The sequence below is a fragment of the Talpa europaea genome, assembly GCF_964194135.1.
Source record: "Talpa europaea genome assembly, chromosome: 10".
In the NCBI taxonomy this organism is placed as follows: Eukaryota; Metazoa; Chordata; class Mammalia; order Eulipotyphla; family Talpidae; genus Talpa; species Talpa europaea.
The window spans coordinates 96,893,795-96,911,928 of record NC_140077.1 but is presented as its reverse complement, the minus strand read 5'-3'; the positions used below and the strand labels follow the sequence as shown (position 1 = coordinate 96,911,928).

General features: G+C 36.0%; 1 protein-coding gene across 1 annotated transcript in view; it reads right to left on the bottom strand.

Annotated features, from left to right (window-relative positions):
• PPP2R2A (protein phosphatase 2 regulatory subunit Balpha) overlaps positions 1–17,895 on the bottom strand; it is a gene marked incomplete at both ends in the record, with an annotated part of 67,446 nt that extends 49,551 nt beyond the window's left edge. The window contains 2 exons of the mRNA XM_084245828.1: positions 17,374–17,448; positions 17,859–17,895. Coding sequence (XP_084101954.1) covers positions 17,374–17,448; positions 17,859–17,895 — 112 coding nt within the window. The remainder of the gene's footprint in view (positions 1–17,373; positions 17,449–17,858) is intronic.
• Positions 17,896–18,134: the final 239 nt, after the last annotated feature.

The following is an 18,134-nucleotide window of genomic DNA, read 5'->3' as shown; positions in this document are numbered from 1 at the left end:
GCCATGTGGAGGACCCTCAAATCACTAACAATGGAATCTAACATATGACCCAGCAATTCCACAGCTAGGAATCTATGCAAAGGACACAAAAACATTAATTCAAAAGGATACCTGCACTTCTGTGTCATCACAGCACTATTTACAATAGGTGAAATATGGGAACACCCTAAATGCCTCAAAACAGATGACTGGATCAAGAAGATGTGTATATATACACAATAGAATACTACTCAGCAATCAAAAAAGATAAACACATGCCATTCGCAGCAACATGGATGGAGGACGGATGGAAGGGATTATGCTCAGTGAAATAAGTCAGAAGGAAAAAGGAAAATACTGGATGGATTCACTTATAAGAGGAACATAGGGAAACCATACAAGGGATCAGGAAAAAAAAAAGACAAAACCACGAGTCAAACTATAAACTGGAGCCATCCATCAGGAAGGAGGAAGGAAAGGGATCAAAGTAGGGAGGAGGAGCCTAAGAGTCTGTGGTGACTGTAATTTCATGGAGACAACACCTGAGAGGAGAATTCAAACACTGTACAAAAATGAACAATGTAAAAATAAGTAAATAAAATAATAAAGATTAGGCAGTTGGAGAGAAATTCTGATTGAAAATTGAAAAGGTACCTCAAAGCTAACAAGCCAATCAGAAAATCACAAGCATAAAAATTAAAAGGTCACTCACTCCTAATAACAAGAAATCTGTATTATGTGTTAAAAATGTATTGATTATGAAACAACCAATTTAGAAGCCCTGATATCCTAAATTCATTGTTTTCACAGCACTGCGGGGACAATCTACTTACAAAAGCAAACTAACAGCAAAAGCAAACATTTAAGGATAGTAAGACCCTGCCCTGAGGTAAACGTGAAATGCAAACACAAACTGAATCTCATAATTCAGGATGGCTAAGGTGTAATACTGTATGATGCAAACTCTCTTTAACAACTAATACAACAAGCTCGCCCCCAAGAGAAGTTTATTCATTCATCATATAAATGTTAAATAATGTGAAAACAGCACAATGGGTATTCAATCTGTCAGAAATGTTTAGTGAAAGAATTAACATACTATCTGTCCTACCTGTTCACCCACCCCATAAAAGACTGCATAAACTGCCCGTTGCTGATTGTAGATTGCAAACCACCAGGGAAAGCGGCAACATGGAAAAAGCACACTCCCTGGAGAAAGCACAATCACAGGCGCCACCACAGACCTACATGCACAATCACCATCTGCATGCTAACATGACTCCAGGTAAATTCATAAGCTCATAAAGCCTGAGACGTGCTGGTATCAGACTAATACAATTCTTTTGACAAAACAGAACACAATATACTTCTGAATACAAAATCAAGAAAAATAAGGGGGTTCACTGGTACAGTAAAGTCTGCTTTCTTTTCAGAATCCTGTAGCACTTCTTACACACTCTACATGTAGTCCTCAGTCTACTTACTGTCTGCTGAAAGATTCAGATTACAGCAGAAACAACTGAGGACTAGAGGAAAGAATGAGAAAACGTAACACAAAAGAGTAATACCCTTATAATGTTGCCATAGGCAGCAAGCTGACTAAGAAGAGGGTTCTGCAGACAGCATCAAGTCAAGGGTCAATACTTATACTAAGATTCTCCTGAGATAACACCTTCAGGTGCTCCCAACCCCCAATCCTACCTGCCAAGGGAACAAACCAATGGTGAAGAATGCATTCTGCTCTAGTGCATGTTCAAAGTCCCTCCCCCCATTTCTGCCCAATTATAGTATTCTTGAGAGAAGATGTAGCACCTCCAAACACTGGAGCAATATGGGAAAATGAGACCCCCCCCCCAAAAAAAAGGGATGGGCTTGAACTTTTTTTGGCCACACATTAATTTTAAACTAGTAGTCAATGTGCCAGACCCTGGCCTAACCCAAATTCTGATTAATCTCCTACTTCTCTCTTTGGATTTCTGAAACACCTAATCCAAAGCTAAAGTTGTAATCATTTAAAGCAACATATACTTATTAAAGTGCTATAACTTGCCCCAAACCTAAAAATCTAGTTGGCCTTGACTTGTGGACTTGTAGAGGCATTTATTTTTTTTTTTTTGTTAACTGTTTACCTGTTAATGAATCATTGAATTGCATCAACTAAATTTTCTGAGCACTCAGCATATGCCAACACTCAGCATTCATGTACATTTAATCAACTGAAAACCAAGTATTATTATCCCCATTTACAAATGAGAAAACTAATGCATAACAGGTCTCAAATGTTTGTATTCTTACACTCTGCCTTCCTTTTCTTGTCAAAACAAACCAAAGACACCACTTCATTTATAGTCTTCCCCATCTACTCTAAATACAAATTATTTCTCTGAGCATCCATATAACTTACTTCAGCTATAATATAATTCAAAGGGATAAAAAGGACTATGTTTTTACAAATGAACACAGACAAGTATCCTCAAAGAAACATGGGCAATAGGTATATACTAAGTCTATACACTGATCATAAACAAGTAGAAAAAGATTTTTCTGAATGGTAGTACTGTGCTAGCCACTGTCAAACGGTCAAGAAATGGAAACTCCCATTCACTGCTAAAAGAAGTAAAAACCAACACCGATTTTCTAAGGCAATGTGGTAATACATATAACTAAGCCATAAAAAATAAATTAGATCCATTGACCAGTAATTCCACTTCTAAAATTATATCCTAATAAGATTCTCACAAGAATGAATGTTCATCAGAAACGTCTAATGGTAGGGCCTCCCTGGTGGCGCAAGGGTTAAGTCTCAGAGCTATAAAGCTATGGTCAGCCACTGCAGCATGAGTTCGATCCCCGGCCAGGGAGCTGACCCACATGGCCCAGCAGAACTCTCTGGTCTCACTTGCTGCTCCCCTCAGCAGTTTATTTCAGTAAATCTGCCTGTTCTGTTCCCTACTCTGTCTCTGGTGAATCCTCTCACCCCCACACCTCTGGCCTACACCCCAGTTCTTGCATGCATAAATAAAAATAAACCTTTAAAAAAATCAATGTCTAATGGTAAAAATCATTAATAACCTAAAAGTTCAAATTAAATACACTAGACATCCAATAATATATCATACAGTTATGCATCTTCTCAGATGCTAACTGGAAAAAAAAAAAGTACAGAACGCCTAGTGCCAATTTTGAAAAAATGTATCATAGCAGAAAAGGACTAAAATGATCTAAGCCAAAATGATGACATTATCTAAAAATCAAGAATATTATATGTGATTTTCTTTTTTGTTTACTTAGGGTTGCTTTGAAGTCAGAAGAACCAAGATTCAACCCCTGCCTCCCCTATTTACCAACTATGTGACCTTGGTCAAGTTCCTTTATCTAACCCTTGATCTTCTCATCTGTAAAATGAAACTAGTTAATACCACCTATCCTGGGAGGCTGGTTGAGAACATTAAATGAGGTAATACATGTAAAGCACTTACACAGGTTTCTTAAGCAGTTATTTTTAAAAATATATCAAATGTTTTGTTTATATTCATAAAGTAATTTTTCCTAAGCAATGAAAATCAAAGATTAACAAAGTACTACACAGCAAGAATTTAATAAAGCTGTATTCTCACCACTTGAGCAGTATACAAATTGAGACATTTTGGCATTTTTAAACTGTTAAAAAAATTCCCAAGAAATTCATGAGAAATAGAGATGGCAGACATGTAAACAAAAGAAGCTATGAATTTACTGAGCAGTCGAGAAGACATATTAGGAGAGAGAAAAAAATGACACACTAGGTCTTTAGGCTCTAACCTACTCTATACTGTCTACTCTAGTCCTAATTAAGCACCCAAAAGACCTGGTCACTTCAGATACCATCAAGAACAGTAAGTACAATTCAACTGGAGAAAGATTTAAGACCTATGTTAGTAAAGAGTAAACCAGAAACTCCCGACATTAATGAACCCTAAGACTTGAATAGCTTAAACATCAATTACTATAAATTTTCTTTGCTTTATTTAGAGCCCACTAATTGCCCATCTAGATACACATTCCAAAAGTGTACACAACCTTTTCTGCAACCCTTTAGACTTGAAGCTTAGAAATCACAGCCCTGTTAAATCAAAATGGTAGCTACTTGGGTAACTCATCAGAACCTCTTTAGATAGGATCTATAAAGAGCTTATCTATCATGAATTTCTGAATGTATTTCCATACATTCAAATCTAAAATGATGGACCTGCTCTGTAAATTAAAAACACATGCAAATATGTAACACTTCTGGAACTTTAAGAAATTTATAACAGTGATCTCTGGGGGCATGGAACCTGGATGGATTAAGGAGGCTACTTTCACTGCATATGTCTTGCACTGTTTGAATGTACCATTACATTTATGTGTGGATACGTATGTGAATGTTTTAATCCTAGTTAAGAAAATATTTTTTTAAAAAATCTGCCTTCTATTTTGTTTATAAAAAAGGGATGTGCAAACTAGACTTGGTTAATAAAATGTACAAAGATACAGAGGTGGTCTGTGCATGAAATACAAGTATTACAAAATAAAAGCTTTTTTTGGTAAAAGCAAAAAACATTTAAGAGAGTACTACCTATGTCTTCTTTTTATTTTTTTAATTTACTATTACTCCTTTTTTCAAATCCCAGGTACAATTAAGGGAGTTTTACTATATTTATAGAATTATCTAACTTATTTGCCTAAGCGCTGATTCCAGAACATTTCCATCACTCCTTAGAAAAATGTTGTACCTATTATAGTCACTCCCCTTGCTCCCAATTCCCTCCAGGTCTTCCAGCAACCACTAATCTACTTTCTGTCTCAATAAATTTGCCTATTCTGGACATTTTATAAAAATGGAATCAGATGTGTTCTTTTGTGACTGGCTTCTTCATTTGGAGTATTTTCAAAGTTCACCATTGTTGTAGCATGAATCAGCACTTCACGTCTTTGCATGACTAAATACTACTCCACTGTTGGCTAGTCCAACTTTTTTTAGTGCACTGAGTTGAGAGACACTTGTTTCCACTTTTTGGCTAATTACTAAAAATAATGTTGTTAAAAACATTCTTGTGCAAGTTTTTACAAACACAGCATGTTGTCAATTCTCTTACATATAAACCTAGGAGTACAACTATTGGATTACAGGGTAAATCTATGTTTAATTTCTTAAGAACTGCCAAACTGTTAAAATGAAGGTTTTGAAACATAAGATACATTAAAAACACAAAGGGTTGATAAGCTACCATAAACATTTACTTAGAGAAATCTCCAGTTATATCCATTACTAGATTCTACTCACAATCATTTGAACACCACAAGATTTAACATATATATTATTGTTTAATTTAATTGCAATGAACAACTATTTGTATTACAGGACTCTCTCAGATTCAAACAGCATAAAGTCAAATGGTAAAGAATTTACTCCTCACATTCTAGCATTACCCATAAATTTTTTACATTAAATAAAGTTAAGAATCTCCTAGTGTCAGTAGTAGGTCAATACCCAAAGCCACAAGATATCTAAAAAAAAAAAAAAAAAAAGCTTATTTTAATAAGCATTGATCTTTATAATATACCTAAAGGAAAAAAACCATGTCTTCTATTTTCTTCACATTCTCCACAACACTGTGCACTCAACATATACTTGTTAACCCATGGCTGAATAACTAAGGTCTCAGCTCCACTTCCCCCCAAAATAACAACAGATTCAGATTTAATCAAATAGTAATTTTGATACTGAGCCACAAGGAAGCAATATGGGAGTCTAAAAAGCAGAAAAAAGTTTCACTAACTCATAATCTGAGGTTAACATTACTCAATTTCTTTGAGCTTCAGTGTCCTCATCTACAAAATGATAATAACTATGTCTGCCTCAAAGGCTATTATGAGAAATGCAACCTTGATTACTCCTTATATACAACTTCATTACAAAGAAATGTGATGCAGTTATCAAAATTTCCTATCATACTGAAGAACTTACATCAATTAAAACATATATGGAAATAATGTATTGAATGCCCTTTATTGTTAATAGGAGTCTTACAGTAATGAAATGTGATTTATAAAATCCATGGGGTATGGGGTTTTCTATTTTCAACCAGAAACTAAAAACAAGGTGACCATTTTCACCATCCAAAATTGATAAGCATTTTACATATTATTCAATCCTATTCTGCAACAGCCTACAGTTGCAGTTTTCACAGTTAATTTGGGATAACATATTTGTGTCACAGCAGTATCAATATATATTCTTTAATATTCTCTAACCTTATACGTTCATGTTCTGCCTACTATTATTTGTGCCCACATCCACTTTTGTAAAGTACTTATACAGTTTCTTCCCACAGAATCCCAATTATTAAATTAAAAAATAACTAGGCGCGCACAATAGCTAAGAGATGGAAGCAACCCAAATGTCCACCAACAGATGAATGTTTTGTTTAAAACATGCTACCGAAATACAATGGAATATTTGACCTGAAAAAGGAAGGAAATTCTGCCACATGTTCTAACATGAATGAACCTTGAGGATACAAAAAAATAAGCCAGTCACAAGGAGATGGGAGGGGGGAAATGAAGGTAACTTGTTTAATGGGTACAGTTTCAGTTTTGCAAGATGAAAAAGTTGTTTCACAACAATGTAAAGGTTAGCACTACTGACCTGTATACTTAAAAACGGCTAAGACAGTATTTATGTTGTGTTTTTACATTAACAGCTTTAGAGCTAAAAAAAATACTTAAAGATTCTACTAGATATTAAGAATTTTCTTTCATATGACAAGGGATGAAAAGACTGATTAATCTCTTCTCTACAACCAACTCCTATAATAACAACTTTTACATGGTGTCTCCCCTCAGTAAGAAATTTGACAGGAATTATTTATTGGCTGTAATAGTCTGTTTCTCTTGAAATATTTCTCCCCTTAGCCCATAAATATTCTTCTCATGCTAAGTGAGAAACTCATCTACTTCAGGCTCATTACCTGGTAGTAAGTTAAAAAAAAAAAAATAGAGACACAGGGTAATACCAAAGTTTCATTCCCACTTTCAAATAGAGTAGTGCTGAAAGTGTAAGGGAAGGTTCAACTGTTCCAGATCCAACCCTGTTCCATATCTTTAGAAAATGTATTAGTTTTCCGCCAATCTCTTTACTTCATTTTTCTCTACATACAAGCTACTGAAGAATTTTAATTCCTTCTGAATGAAGTATAAAATGAGCAAAACTAGTTCAATGTCCAATATATTCATCTAGCATTTTCTCCCATGGATAAAGAGACAGCAATTTTTAATTTATAAAAAATATTATGACAGAATATACAATAGCTGTCAATTCCAATACATCATAGGGAAGATTCTGTAATATAATCAACAAAAAGTACTAATAGCAATTAGACTCCTAAGAATACCATCTTAAGTCTTAGAAACTACCATTATCATAGAAAATACTGACCTCTCCAAATTTCAGTAGGCATATAACCATAGGCAAAAAATTAGATTTAAGCATAAGTTCTTAAATAGGGTCACTGATATACAAACCCCTTTTAAGTGGATAAAGAGATGATTCAAAGTTTTCAGAAGGGAAAATCCCAGTTGATATTTTAACAGTCCAAGAGATCAACAAAAAGACACTACATTTGAGGGCCTCCCCGGTGGCGCAGCGGTTGAGCGCTGGGTTGCGAAACTGCGCGCGCCCTCTGCGGCGCCGGTTCGATCCCCGGCTGCTCCCCGGCCACCGGAGGAGGGTCCCACATGGCATGCAGACCTCTCCTGCCGCCCGCTGCTCCCCTCAGCAGTGTACTTCGGTCCTTCTGCCTGCTCTGCTCCCCGCTCTGGCTCTGGTGAATTCTCTCACCCTCCCGCACTTCTGACTGTACCCAGTGCATGTATAAACAAAACAAACAAACCAGCAAACGAATAAATAAAGCATGCCTCTATTAAAAAAAAAAAAAAAAAAAAAAAGGACACTACATTTGAAACCTTACTTGAGACTATCTAATAAAAGGAAATAAATACAAAAAAAACCCTACATTTAAGAGTACATCCCTTAATATATATAGTGGCATACAGAAGCATTCTGTAACAATCTGCCAAGGATTCCCTGATAATGAACAAAGATCTAGGTGAGATTTTCATCAATGATGTTTACTAAGGATACTCATACTGATTTAAAATAAAAAACTGCTTCTTTTTAAATAAATCCAATGTTCAAACATGGAAGAAAAATCGTTAGTTAAAAGTTAGTTAAAAGTCTTAGAGGGCCTTCCCGGTGGCGCAGCAGTTGAGCGCTGGGTTGCCAAGCTGCCCGCAGCCTCTGTGGTGCCGGTTCGATCCCTGGCTGCTCCCCGGCCACCCGAGGAGGGTCCCACATGGAGCACAGACCTCTCCTGCCGCCCACTGCTCCCCTCAGCAGTGTACTTTGGTCCTTCTGCCTGCTCTGCTCGCCGCTCTGGCTCTGGTGAATTCTCTCACCCTCCCGTGCTTCTGACTGTGCCCAGTGCTTGTATAAATGAATGAATGAATGAATGAATGAATGAATAAATATTAAAAAAAAAAAGTCTTAGAAATGTCGCCAAATTTTTTAAAGGGTAGAAAAAACAGCCACAAAACCCCTGAAAATAGTAAGGAATAACTGAAGATACCGTTTTAGAAAAGGAAATTCAGCAGTTATTTAAAAATTATATTGTATTTTTAAGTACAAATTTAAAGTAGAATTTAAAGAAAAACATTGTTCTTCTTCCTTTCCCCCTTTTAGTAGTAAGAGTTGAGAAACAGAATTACCTTGCCAATTTATGCTTCTCTTCCAAGAAGAAAAAAAAAAAGGAACACATCAAACTGCTACATGTTGGGCTAAATGTAAAACACAGCATTAAGGGAATCAACTCATTTCTAATGACCAGGCACTCAACTCAGAAATGGTACTAAACTGGGCTCTGAGAGTTCAGTAATCCTAGGCATTAAGTATTAATGACAGTTGGACCTGAGCACAGAGGGAGAGTAAGGGGGTAGCTCTAGGGCTAAAGTATTGAGGCAACTATTACTGGTATTTAATCTCTATAAGGGAGACATAAATTTAAAAATCCATGTTTTAAGACCTTGAAAATTTCCTTTCTTCACCAAGACCACCAGATAAAAGAGCTTATCACAGACTTAGACTAGGGAGCAGATGGAAATAATTTCATGTTAAAGGAAAGCTTTAGACAGTCAAACACAAAAGTAGCACACTATGCTGATCACTTATGTTTCATGAGGCTCTCAAATATTACAAGTCTTGCCTTACTTAATGTTGTTTTAGTAAACAGACAAATAAAAGTCATCCCAATAGGGGCCTCCCCTGGTGGCACAGTGGTTGAGCGCTTGGCTGCAAAGCTGCCCGCAGCCTCTGAAGCACCAGTTTGATCTCCGGCCACTGGCCCAGGTCCCACATGGCGCGCAGACCTCTCCTGCCGCAAGCTGCTCCCCTCAGCAGTGTACTAAGTCAGTCTGCCTGTTCTGTTCCCTGCTCTGGCTCTGGGGAATTCTCTCACCCTCCCACGCTTCTGACTGTACCCAGTGCTTGCATAAATAAATAAATAAATAAACAAACAAACAAACAAACAAACAAACAAACAAACAAACAAATAAATAAATCTATCTTTAAAACTTTAAAAAAACAAAATAAAAATAAATCTTTAAAAAAAAAAAAGTCATCCCAATAAGATATAACCACATAACCTACATGTACTATCTAGGTTTGTGTAATTATACTCTAAAAGACATTTGCTCAACAATAAAATCACCTAACCCTATCCCAAGGGTAAGCAATTTAAGACAATGAAATCTACTATCAGACTACACCAATACTTGTCAGATTTTGGGGAAAGTGGGATTTCCTCACACTATTAAAATCTGAGAACCCCCTCAAAAAAAAACCTTTTTTCAATTTTTAAATATGTATTTATTTAAAAGTAGCAATAAGCCCTATATACTAACAAAAAAATTTAAGAAAAATGACTTTAGTCCCCCAAAAAGTTCATGAGAATGTACCATTTTATATTGTTGCAAATCTCTTTACTGTCTAGATTAACAGACGATAAACCTCGATTTTCTTAATTGCTTCTGCATTGAACACACTACATACAATATGTTGTGTTGATTAAATTATAAAGAAAATCCAGACACACTCAGTATGCAATTGGAATAGTAGGGGTATTTTTATAGTCTTTCCAGGCAATATGTGATACTCTGATATTACACTAAAACTCCACAAGTGGTAGTAGCTTAAAAATTTGTGGAATCTGAAAGCTGTTGCACTAAATCCAATCCTCAATCTTACACCTTTTCTTATGCATGATTTTTTAACATCGTTAAGAATTAGTCATTTGTAAAATATGTGACTGAGTTACTCACATCTTCTAAATGTTGACATATTTCATTACACAATATTAAAAATCATTTAAAAATCTTAAGCATTGGGAAGTTATCAAGCTCAGGGTGGCAGATATGTTTTCTGAAATTTCGATTTTGTTTGAAAGCTCAAATTTTATCATGTACAACAAATAATGTTCATGTTCATTGAGGTAACAGATTTACTGTTCCCTTGAGAAAATGTCTGAACAACCTTAGTTTGTTAGTAGTTGTTTCAAGTAAAAATAATGGACTATGAAAAGAACAGCTAATTTAGCTAGAAACTCAAATAACTGCACCAATGCAAGCACTATACTCAGGTAGGTGGGAGTTCTTTAGGTGTTCTTTCCATTTTGTCACATGAAATGTTTTAACAGACATGTACCAAGAGTCAAGATTTAATAAAACTAATACTTTCTACTCTTTATCAAGGATGTTATCAAACTTGGCACTTTTTTAAACTGCTGGTACAATGTAATAAAGATTACCATGGCCAGTGGTACTGTTTGGTACCAAAGCTTTGGCTCAAGCTGGGGTGCCAGTAGTTTTGCTAACACCATTTTTATACTATTGGTGCAAATATCAATATATAGTAAAAAAGGCAAGTAAGGTTTTAGTGTAACTGTGAAAATTTTTGACCTCATAGGCCTTCTGAAAGAGTTAAGGCATTGCTGGATCACACTCAAAACCAATGAACTAAATGATAGATGTTCTGATGATTATGGACACTGCTGATCAGAAAAATGCACATATTTGTACAAGCACACTATACAATTTTTTTTTTAGCACACTATACAATTTTATAAAAAAAACTTCAGAAGGGCCACAATACCCTTATAGGAAATTTTATAGCATGTCCTAGCTTAAGAATTCCATTAGCAGAAAATTCAGTAAATTTCCAAACTGGATTTAGTATTTCAAAATTGGGGGCTTCCCTAGTGGTGCAAGGGGTTAAGATGCAACCTGTGAAGCTAGCCACAGCCACTGCAGCACGATTTCAATCCCCGGCCAGGGAGCTACCCACATGGTGCAGCAGACCTCTCCTGTCTCACCCACTGTTCCGCTCAGTAGTATATTTCAGTAGATCCATCTGTTCTGCTCCCCACTGTCTCTGGTGAATCCTCTCACCCATGACACCTGTGGCCTAAACCCTAGCTCTTGCATGCATACATAAATCTTAAAAAAAATTAAAAAAACTTTTCTATCAATAAAAAAATCAGTAAAAAGGGCCCTTCCTGGTGGCGCAAGGGGTTAAGACACAGCACTATGAAGCAATCCACAGCCACTGTGGCACGAGTTCAATCCCTGGCCAGGGAGGTGACCCACATGGCGCAGCAGACCTCTCCTGGCTCGCCCGCTGCTCCCCTCAGCAGTGTATTTCAGTCAGTCCACCTGTTCTGCTCCCCACTCTGTCTCTGGTGAATCCTCTCATTCCCCCCCCCCCACCCCGGCCTGTATCCCAATTCTTGTATGCCTAAATAATAAATCTTTTTTAAAAAATCAATAAAAAGTAGTATATTACACTACTTTAAATGACTAGACTCTACCACTGATTCCCCAACCCCCAAAAAACTAGTCCATAAGTCTAAATGCTACCAAAAATAAATAGGTAGGGCCTCCCTGGTGGCGCAAGTGATTAAGCACAGCACTATGAAGCTATCCACAGCATCCCCAGACAGGGAGCTACCCACATGGCACAGCAAACCTCTCCTGTCTTGCCTGCTGTTCCCCTCAGCAGTGTATCAGTCAGTCTGCCTGGTCTGTTCCCCACACTGTCTCTGGTGAACCCTTCTACCTCCCTCACCTCTGGCCTGTATCCCAGTTCTTGTATGCATAAATGAATCTTTAAAAAATAAATAAATAAAAAATAAACAGGTAGCAAAGTGCTGATTAGGCCCAAATTTTAGAAAATGAGGCTTCATGCAGTAAAATCACATACAGAAATCATTTCCTATGAAAAAAGTTTAAAGTATGTCAAATATGGAGATGAGTGTAATTATACCTACAACAAAATAATGAACACAAAATTTAATCATACTAAATATTAAAACTAGTAAAAATGCACACTTTTAACTAACCATCTCAATGGCCTATAATTGTTTTGTTTGCTTAAAAAAACTACACACTTCAGATTATCCACATGTAATTGAATTTTAATCATTTATTTCAACAAGTAAAATTCAAACAAAATAACATTATTAAAATTGCTACCACAAAAAACACTGTGAAAAGGTCTTTACTGTTTCACTTTAAAATGATGAACTTGGTTTTCTAGTTTGTTGATCCAGATTTTTAAAACAAAATCAGTATTTCTATTGCCAAAAAACAAAAGGTTGGGAAGGAGTCAAATGAAGCAAGTATAAATGCAGCAGCATTGTCATAGGTTTATGATACAGGGCGCTCGGGGCTCATTACACTATTGCACCTACATTGCACAACATTTTAATTTCCAAAATAATTTTTTTTCCCAAAGTGAACTAGACAAATTCGGGGGGGGGGGGCGGAGACGGATGCATAAGAAGCAACATTGCAGAGCAACACTGATTCAGTAGTAAGCATCCACATGGTCGTAACAACACTGGGGTATGGTGGGGCGGATAATGGAGGTTATAATGCAAACAACAAATCTTCACGTGCTAGGGAAGGACTCAAGTGGCTATGTCTGAAATTGACAAGAAATAAATGTATTATCATTTTATTCACAAAAATATATAATTAAGCACCAGGGAATTTAAGCTAGAAGAGTTCAAGGTAATTACCTTTAGGCAATGGCGAAGGGATTGGTGAGTAGGTGAGGGAGGAACTGCATTTTTCACTTAAACCCTTCACAGAGTACTGGATTTTTAAAAAACCTCTTTAATTGTGAAATCTAACAACTGAAGAAAACGAAACACGTCCAGGTTAATCAGTTACTAAAAACATCTGTACAATTACAGTCAGGTCAAGATCCCCTATCAATCACAACTCCCTCCCAGGGTTTAAAAGTAACATAAAACCACTTCCTAGCTATTTTTTAGAGCTTCATCAGCTTTGTCTCTAAATCTATGGTTTACTTTCAGCGTTTTGTTTTTTTGCACTTTATATCAGTGAAATCAAAGAATATGTATGAAACATACACATACTATTTCTTCACTGGCTGAGAATTTAGAAGCCTTTAAAGACAATCTCCCACAGTCCTTACTTGCTATATATTTCCCCCCATGTAACAACAGCTAAATCCTTACAAGGCTCTTACTTTATGCCAGGTCTCTGTTTTGTGTATATTTAATCATCAAAACAACATTATAAAACCGGGTTTTATAGAAGGGAAAACAGGAAAAAAGAAGTGAATTAACAGCTCAAAATCACACAGCTAGAAAATGACTGAGCAGGATTCAAGCCATGCAGCCCTCGTTGCACCAGAGCCTGTGCTTACCTACTTTGTCATGAGTAAGTTGACAATAAAGGAAAAGTTAAAAGTATAAAATGATAAAATGTTATTATTGCTACCAAGAAGATTAAAATGAAAAATGGACGAGAACATCACGATGTTAGAGATTTTCATGCCTCACCCTTTTCCCAGACAAGTAGCTATATATAAAGACAAACTATTTAGAGGGCCTGAAGAGAGCTGTGCATAGAGTAACTATCCCAATATAGGCTGTAAATGTCCTGGAAGGGTCTTACATGGGCCAAAAGGCAATCAGAGTATTTCATCAAATGTCAAAACTCTTAAATTTTGTAATGTACTTAAAAATTTGTGAACCTTAAATGACTAAGTCCAGGAAAGACTTATTTTTTTTATTGAGGCCCCGAAAGACTTCAACATCCCAAGCAATTTACCTTACCAGTAGTAATAATGTTGGGATGTTTCTTTCTAACATCTTTGTGAATCAACACGATTATAGCATAAGAAACAACAGCTATCAACTAATTCAGTTCTGTAATTTTACAGCTACAATACAGGAACCCCAAGAAGTGTCACTTACTCAAAGTGACATATATTAGTTTGTCACTAGGATAAAAACCCAAGGTCTCCCCACTACTATGTAGCTGGATGTCATCATCAATCAATTATAAAGACTGCCAAGTAAATAAATCCATGCTTTCCAGTACATCATTTCACTAATGGCACCTTTTCACCTGTTTTCTTTCCCCTTCACAACCTAATAACAACAGTAACATTTCTATTACTTCATTCAACAAATACTGAACAGCTATTGTGAACCAGGCACTGTTCTAAACATGGCTTATTTAGGGTGCAGAGCACAAAGATACATTAATCCTGCACTAAGCTTACATTACAGAGTTCTGAGGTACTAAATATGATAGATACACAAAATGCTATGAAGAACGATTTTAAAAAAATAAGTATTTCCCCCAAAAGAGCAATCAATAAAAAGGTTACAGGCATGACTTGAAAGGTGAGTAGGATTCTCATTAGGGAAGAACTGTGGGACAAATGTAAGGCATTCCAAGGTGGGAGAGGCAAAAAACAATGACCAGAAGTAAGAGTGTACAGGGAATTGTCTGAAGAACAGCATCCATTCAGCAAGTTCTCGAACCATATTAGCAAACACTTAGAGAAGCAGGGGTCATAGTGATGAAGTCTCATGTTCTATGTTGAAATATTTTGAACGTAATTCACAATCCAGTAAATACAACGAGCGCCTGAAGATTTCTCAGGAAAATAAAAATTGGCTGCATTTAAGATTAACTTAGAAGCAAAACACAGGACAAGAAGCAGAAAACCACTTAGGAAGTTACTGCAATCCTGATGAGATACTGAGAACCTGAGCTAAGGTGAAATTATGAATAAAGTAAAAATGGTATTCTATGACAGCTGACTGAATGTAGGAGGAGAGACAATTTACAGCCTTTGAAGGGAAAGAAACAGATGTATTATTAACAGAAAACAGACAAACTAAGCTAAAAGTTGAGTCAGATGTAAACAATTTATTAGAGATTACAGCCTAAGTTAAAGGGGGAAATATACTAATAATCTTTATTTCAGAAAAGCAAATCTTCCCTTAGTAAATACAATAGACTATGCATGCGAACTAAATTATGCCTCCCAAACCCCCAAATTATAGCAGGGTATTTTGAAAATTGGATGATTTTTATACACAATACATCTGTATGGAATAGATAGCAAAACAAGATATGTTTTTACAAATACACACAAGTCTCTGTATGTTAAGAGGCTAAGGATTTATTGTATATTAAAACAGCATGCAAAAATCTCAAAAGAAAATTATTTAATGAATCAGAATGCAGCTACTAAGCATTATGCAACTACCGAGTATTAGCAGAAGTGAAGCACAACTGATCTATCATGCAAACCACAAACTATCATTTGTTCAATTAGGTACCTTTGGAATCACCAATTTCTTCTATATAAAGCCCATGTGATCTTACTGTTTAACAAGTAAACTATAAGCTCCTCCAGAGTAGGGTTTGTGTTGTAGACACTTCCTAAGCCAATGCTCAGCATTTAGGATATTCCCAAGAGATCTTTGATAAAGGGAATAAATGGAATTTAATCCAGGAATGTTTTACAAGTATATAGCTTTCCTAACTTGGTGAGTATTACACAACAGCACAGAACTAATGAGCCAATATTTGAGTGCCTACTCCTCAACAGGTAATGGAGTTACAAAATGAGTAACACATGACTCCTCCCTCCAACTTAGGATTTCTCTAAACAAGTACAAACACCATGGGCTTCACTAGACAACCTTGATTTGCACTATTTGTGTGAACATTAGTAAATCTTTTAACTTCTTTAAGCTTTTGCTTTCTCATCCGAAAAATTGATGATGATTCAATATAGAAAACGAACACAAGAATGCTATATGTTAAGCACCACAGGCATTATGTACACCAGGTAGTGCCCCTTACGAGTCACCAAATTCTGATCAGACACTTCACTAAGAATGACACTGACAAAAATCACAGTCTTCAACTGGTTCAACACAAAGCCATCATCCTACCATTACCTGGAAAAATCCTCAAGACAAACAGTACTTTGAACAATAGGTCAGAAATGGGATCTTAAAATGAAGGGCAATACAATCTAAGAAAGGTGATTTATAAATTCAAAGTAAGTATTTTAATATCTGAGTTTTGCTGGAAAATTCCTACTATAATTCAAGACACAGAAAATTATTAAAATTCAGACTTTATTTTTCAACAATGATATAATGCAACTACTTTTGGGAAGTAATGAATGCATCCACCACTTAAGACCATCTCAGATGAGTGCACAACCTCAAAGTTTTAAAACTTCAAAACTTTTGAAATACATCAATAAATTTTGGGAAAAAAGTAAGACAAAAACTTCAACTGCTCAAACCCAGCTTTTAACTGTACAGTAAGTTCCCTAAAAGACAAGCTATATAATAGCATCATTCATATTTTCTTACCCACTTAAATTAATCCTTACAAGACAATAAAATGCATCATTTGAGTATTTCTTCGCAGAACATGCAAATCAACACCATACTCTCAAGTAGGCAAGTTCAAAGAAACCTAAATTTTCCCTCAAAAAGAAAAGATGAGGTCAAGAATATTTCCGAGCTAAGTGGTGATTGTATCTATTCCAATTTGATTATCTAAAAAACAATGCACAAATATGAAAATGCAACACTGTCTACTTGTACATGAAATTTATATTGCAAAGTAAACCTCAGCATATGAAACTTAAGATTTTTCTTGTAACAATTTTATACACCAATATCTATATACGTGATACATGTATGGGTGTATGCATGTACATATATCTCCTCATCCAGTGACCCTTTCATTTAATTCAGGGGGAAAATAATAAAACAAGGCATAAGTAATAAAAGAGATTTGAGACTATTTTCCAGACAGGTGACTTTTAAAATTATTCTCCCATTGCTTGGACAACAAACATAAAATGTTCTTAAGCTACCCCTTCAGCTGCAAGCAAATCCTCAACTAACCAAGATTTCAAAAAGATTCCATATTCAAATTTTGCATTGTTAAATGCTTTCTTACCTTCTGCTACATCATCATCTACTGCTCCTTTCACCTGAGAAAAACACCACTGAATATCATTCCCTCCTCCAGCTCCTGGAAAAAGAAAACATACCAATTAAAACCGAGTTCTATTCATGTTTACTCTCGTAAACACAGAGATGGTATCCATGGTTGGCATGATACTAATAGCCTAGTACTACTGCCCACACATAGATCTACCACCCTAGAGCACTAATTTGGAAAAAGGTTAGCCCCCCAATAGTTGATATTGCACTTTTTTAAAAAAAGGAAGGAGAAAAGAAGGTTCCAGGTATAAAATATTCAAAGGTATATACTCTCATTGTACATGTGTTCAAAACTTTCCTTCCATTTTCCCTTCCCCTCAAACACAGCAAAGCCTTACATTCAAGCAAGACCTACCAGAAAAAAGGAAATACCAAAAGTTACATAGTTTTCCTAAAGTTTACGAAAAGCCTGAAAAAGCATTAATGAAGTTAAACTACCATAAAACACAGAACGAAGAAAAAACTTCAGGAACATTACTGCCTGCCTGGGTGCGGAGTAATGATTCATATACACCCTATCACCAAAGCGCACATACAGCAAACACAACACTCACCACCCATTTCTTTGCATTTCATTACCAGTAAATCACTGACCCCAGAGAGAGGAAAAGAAACTAAAATGAATGCTGGTGAACTGACTGTCACAGAAAGCTCCTTTTACCTCCCCCTTCCTTCACCTCAGAATCTAAAGAACCTTGCAAGGAATCTTGCTAG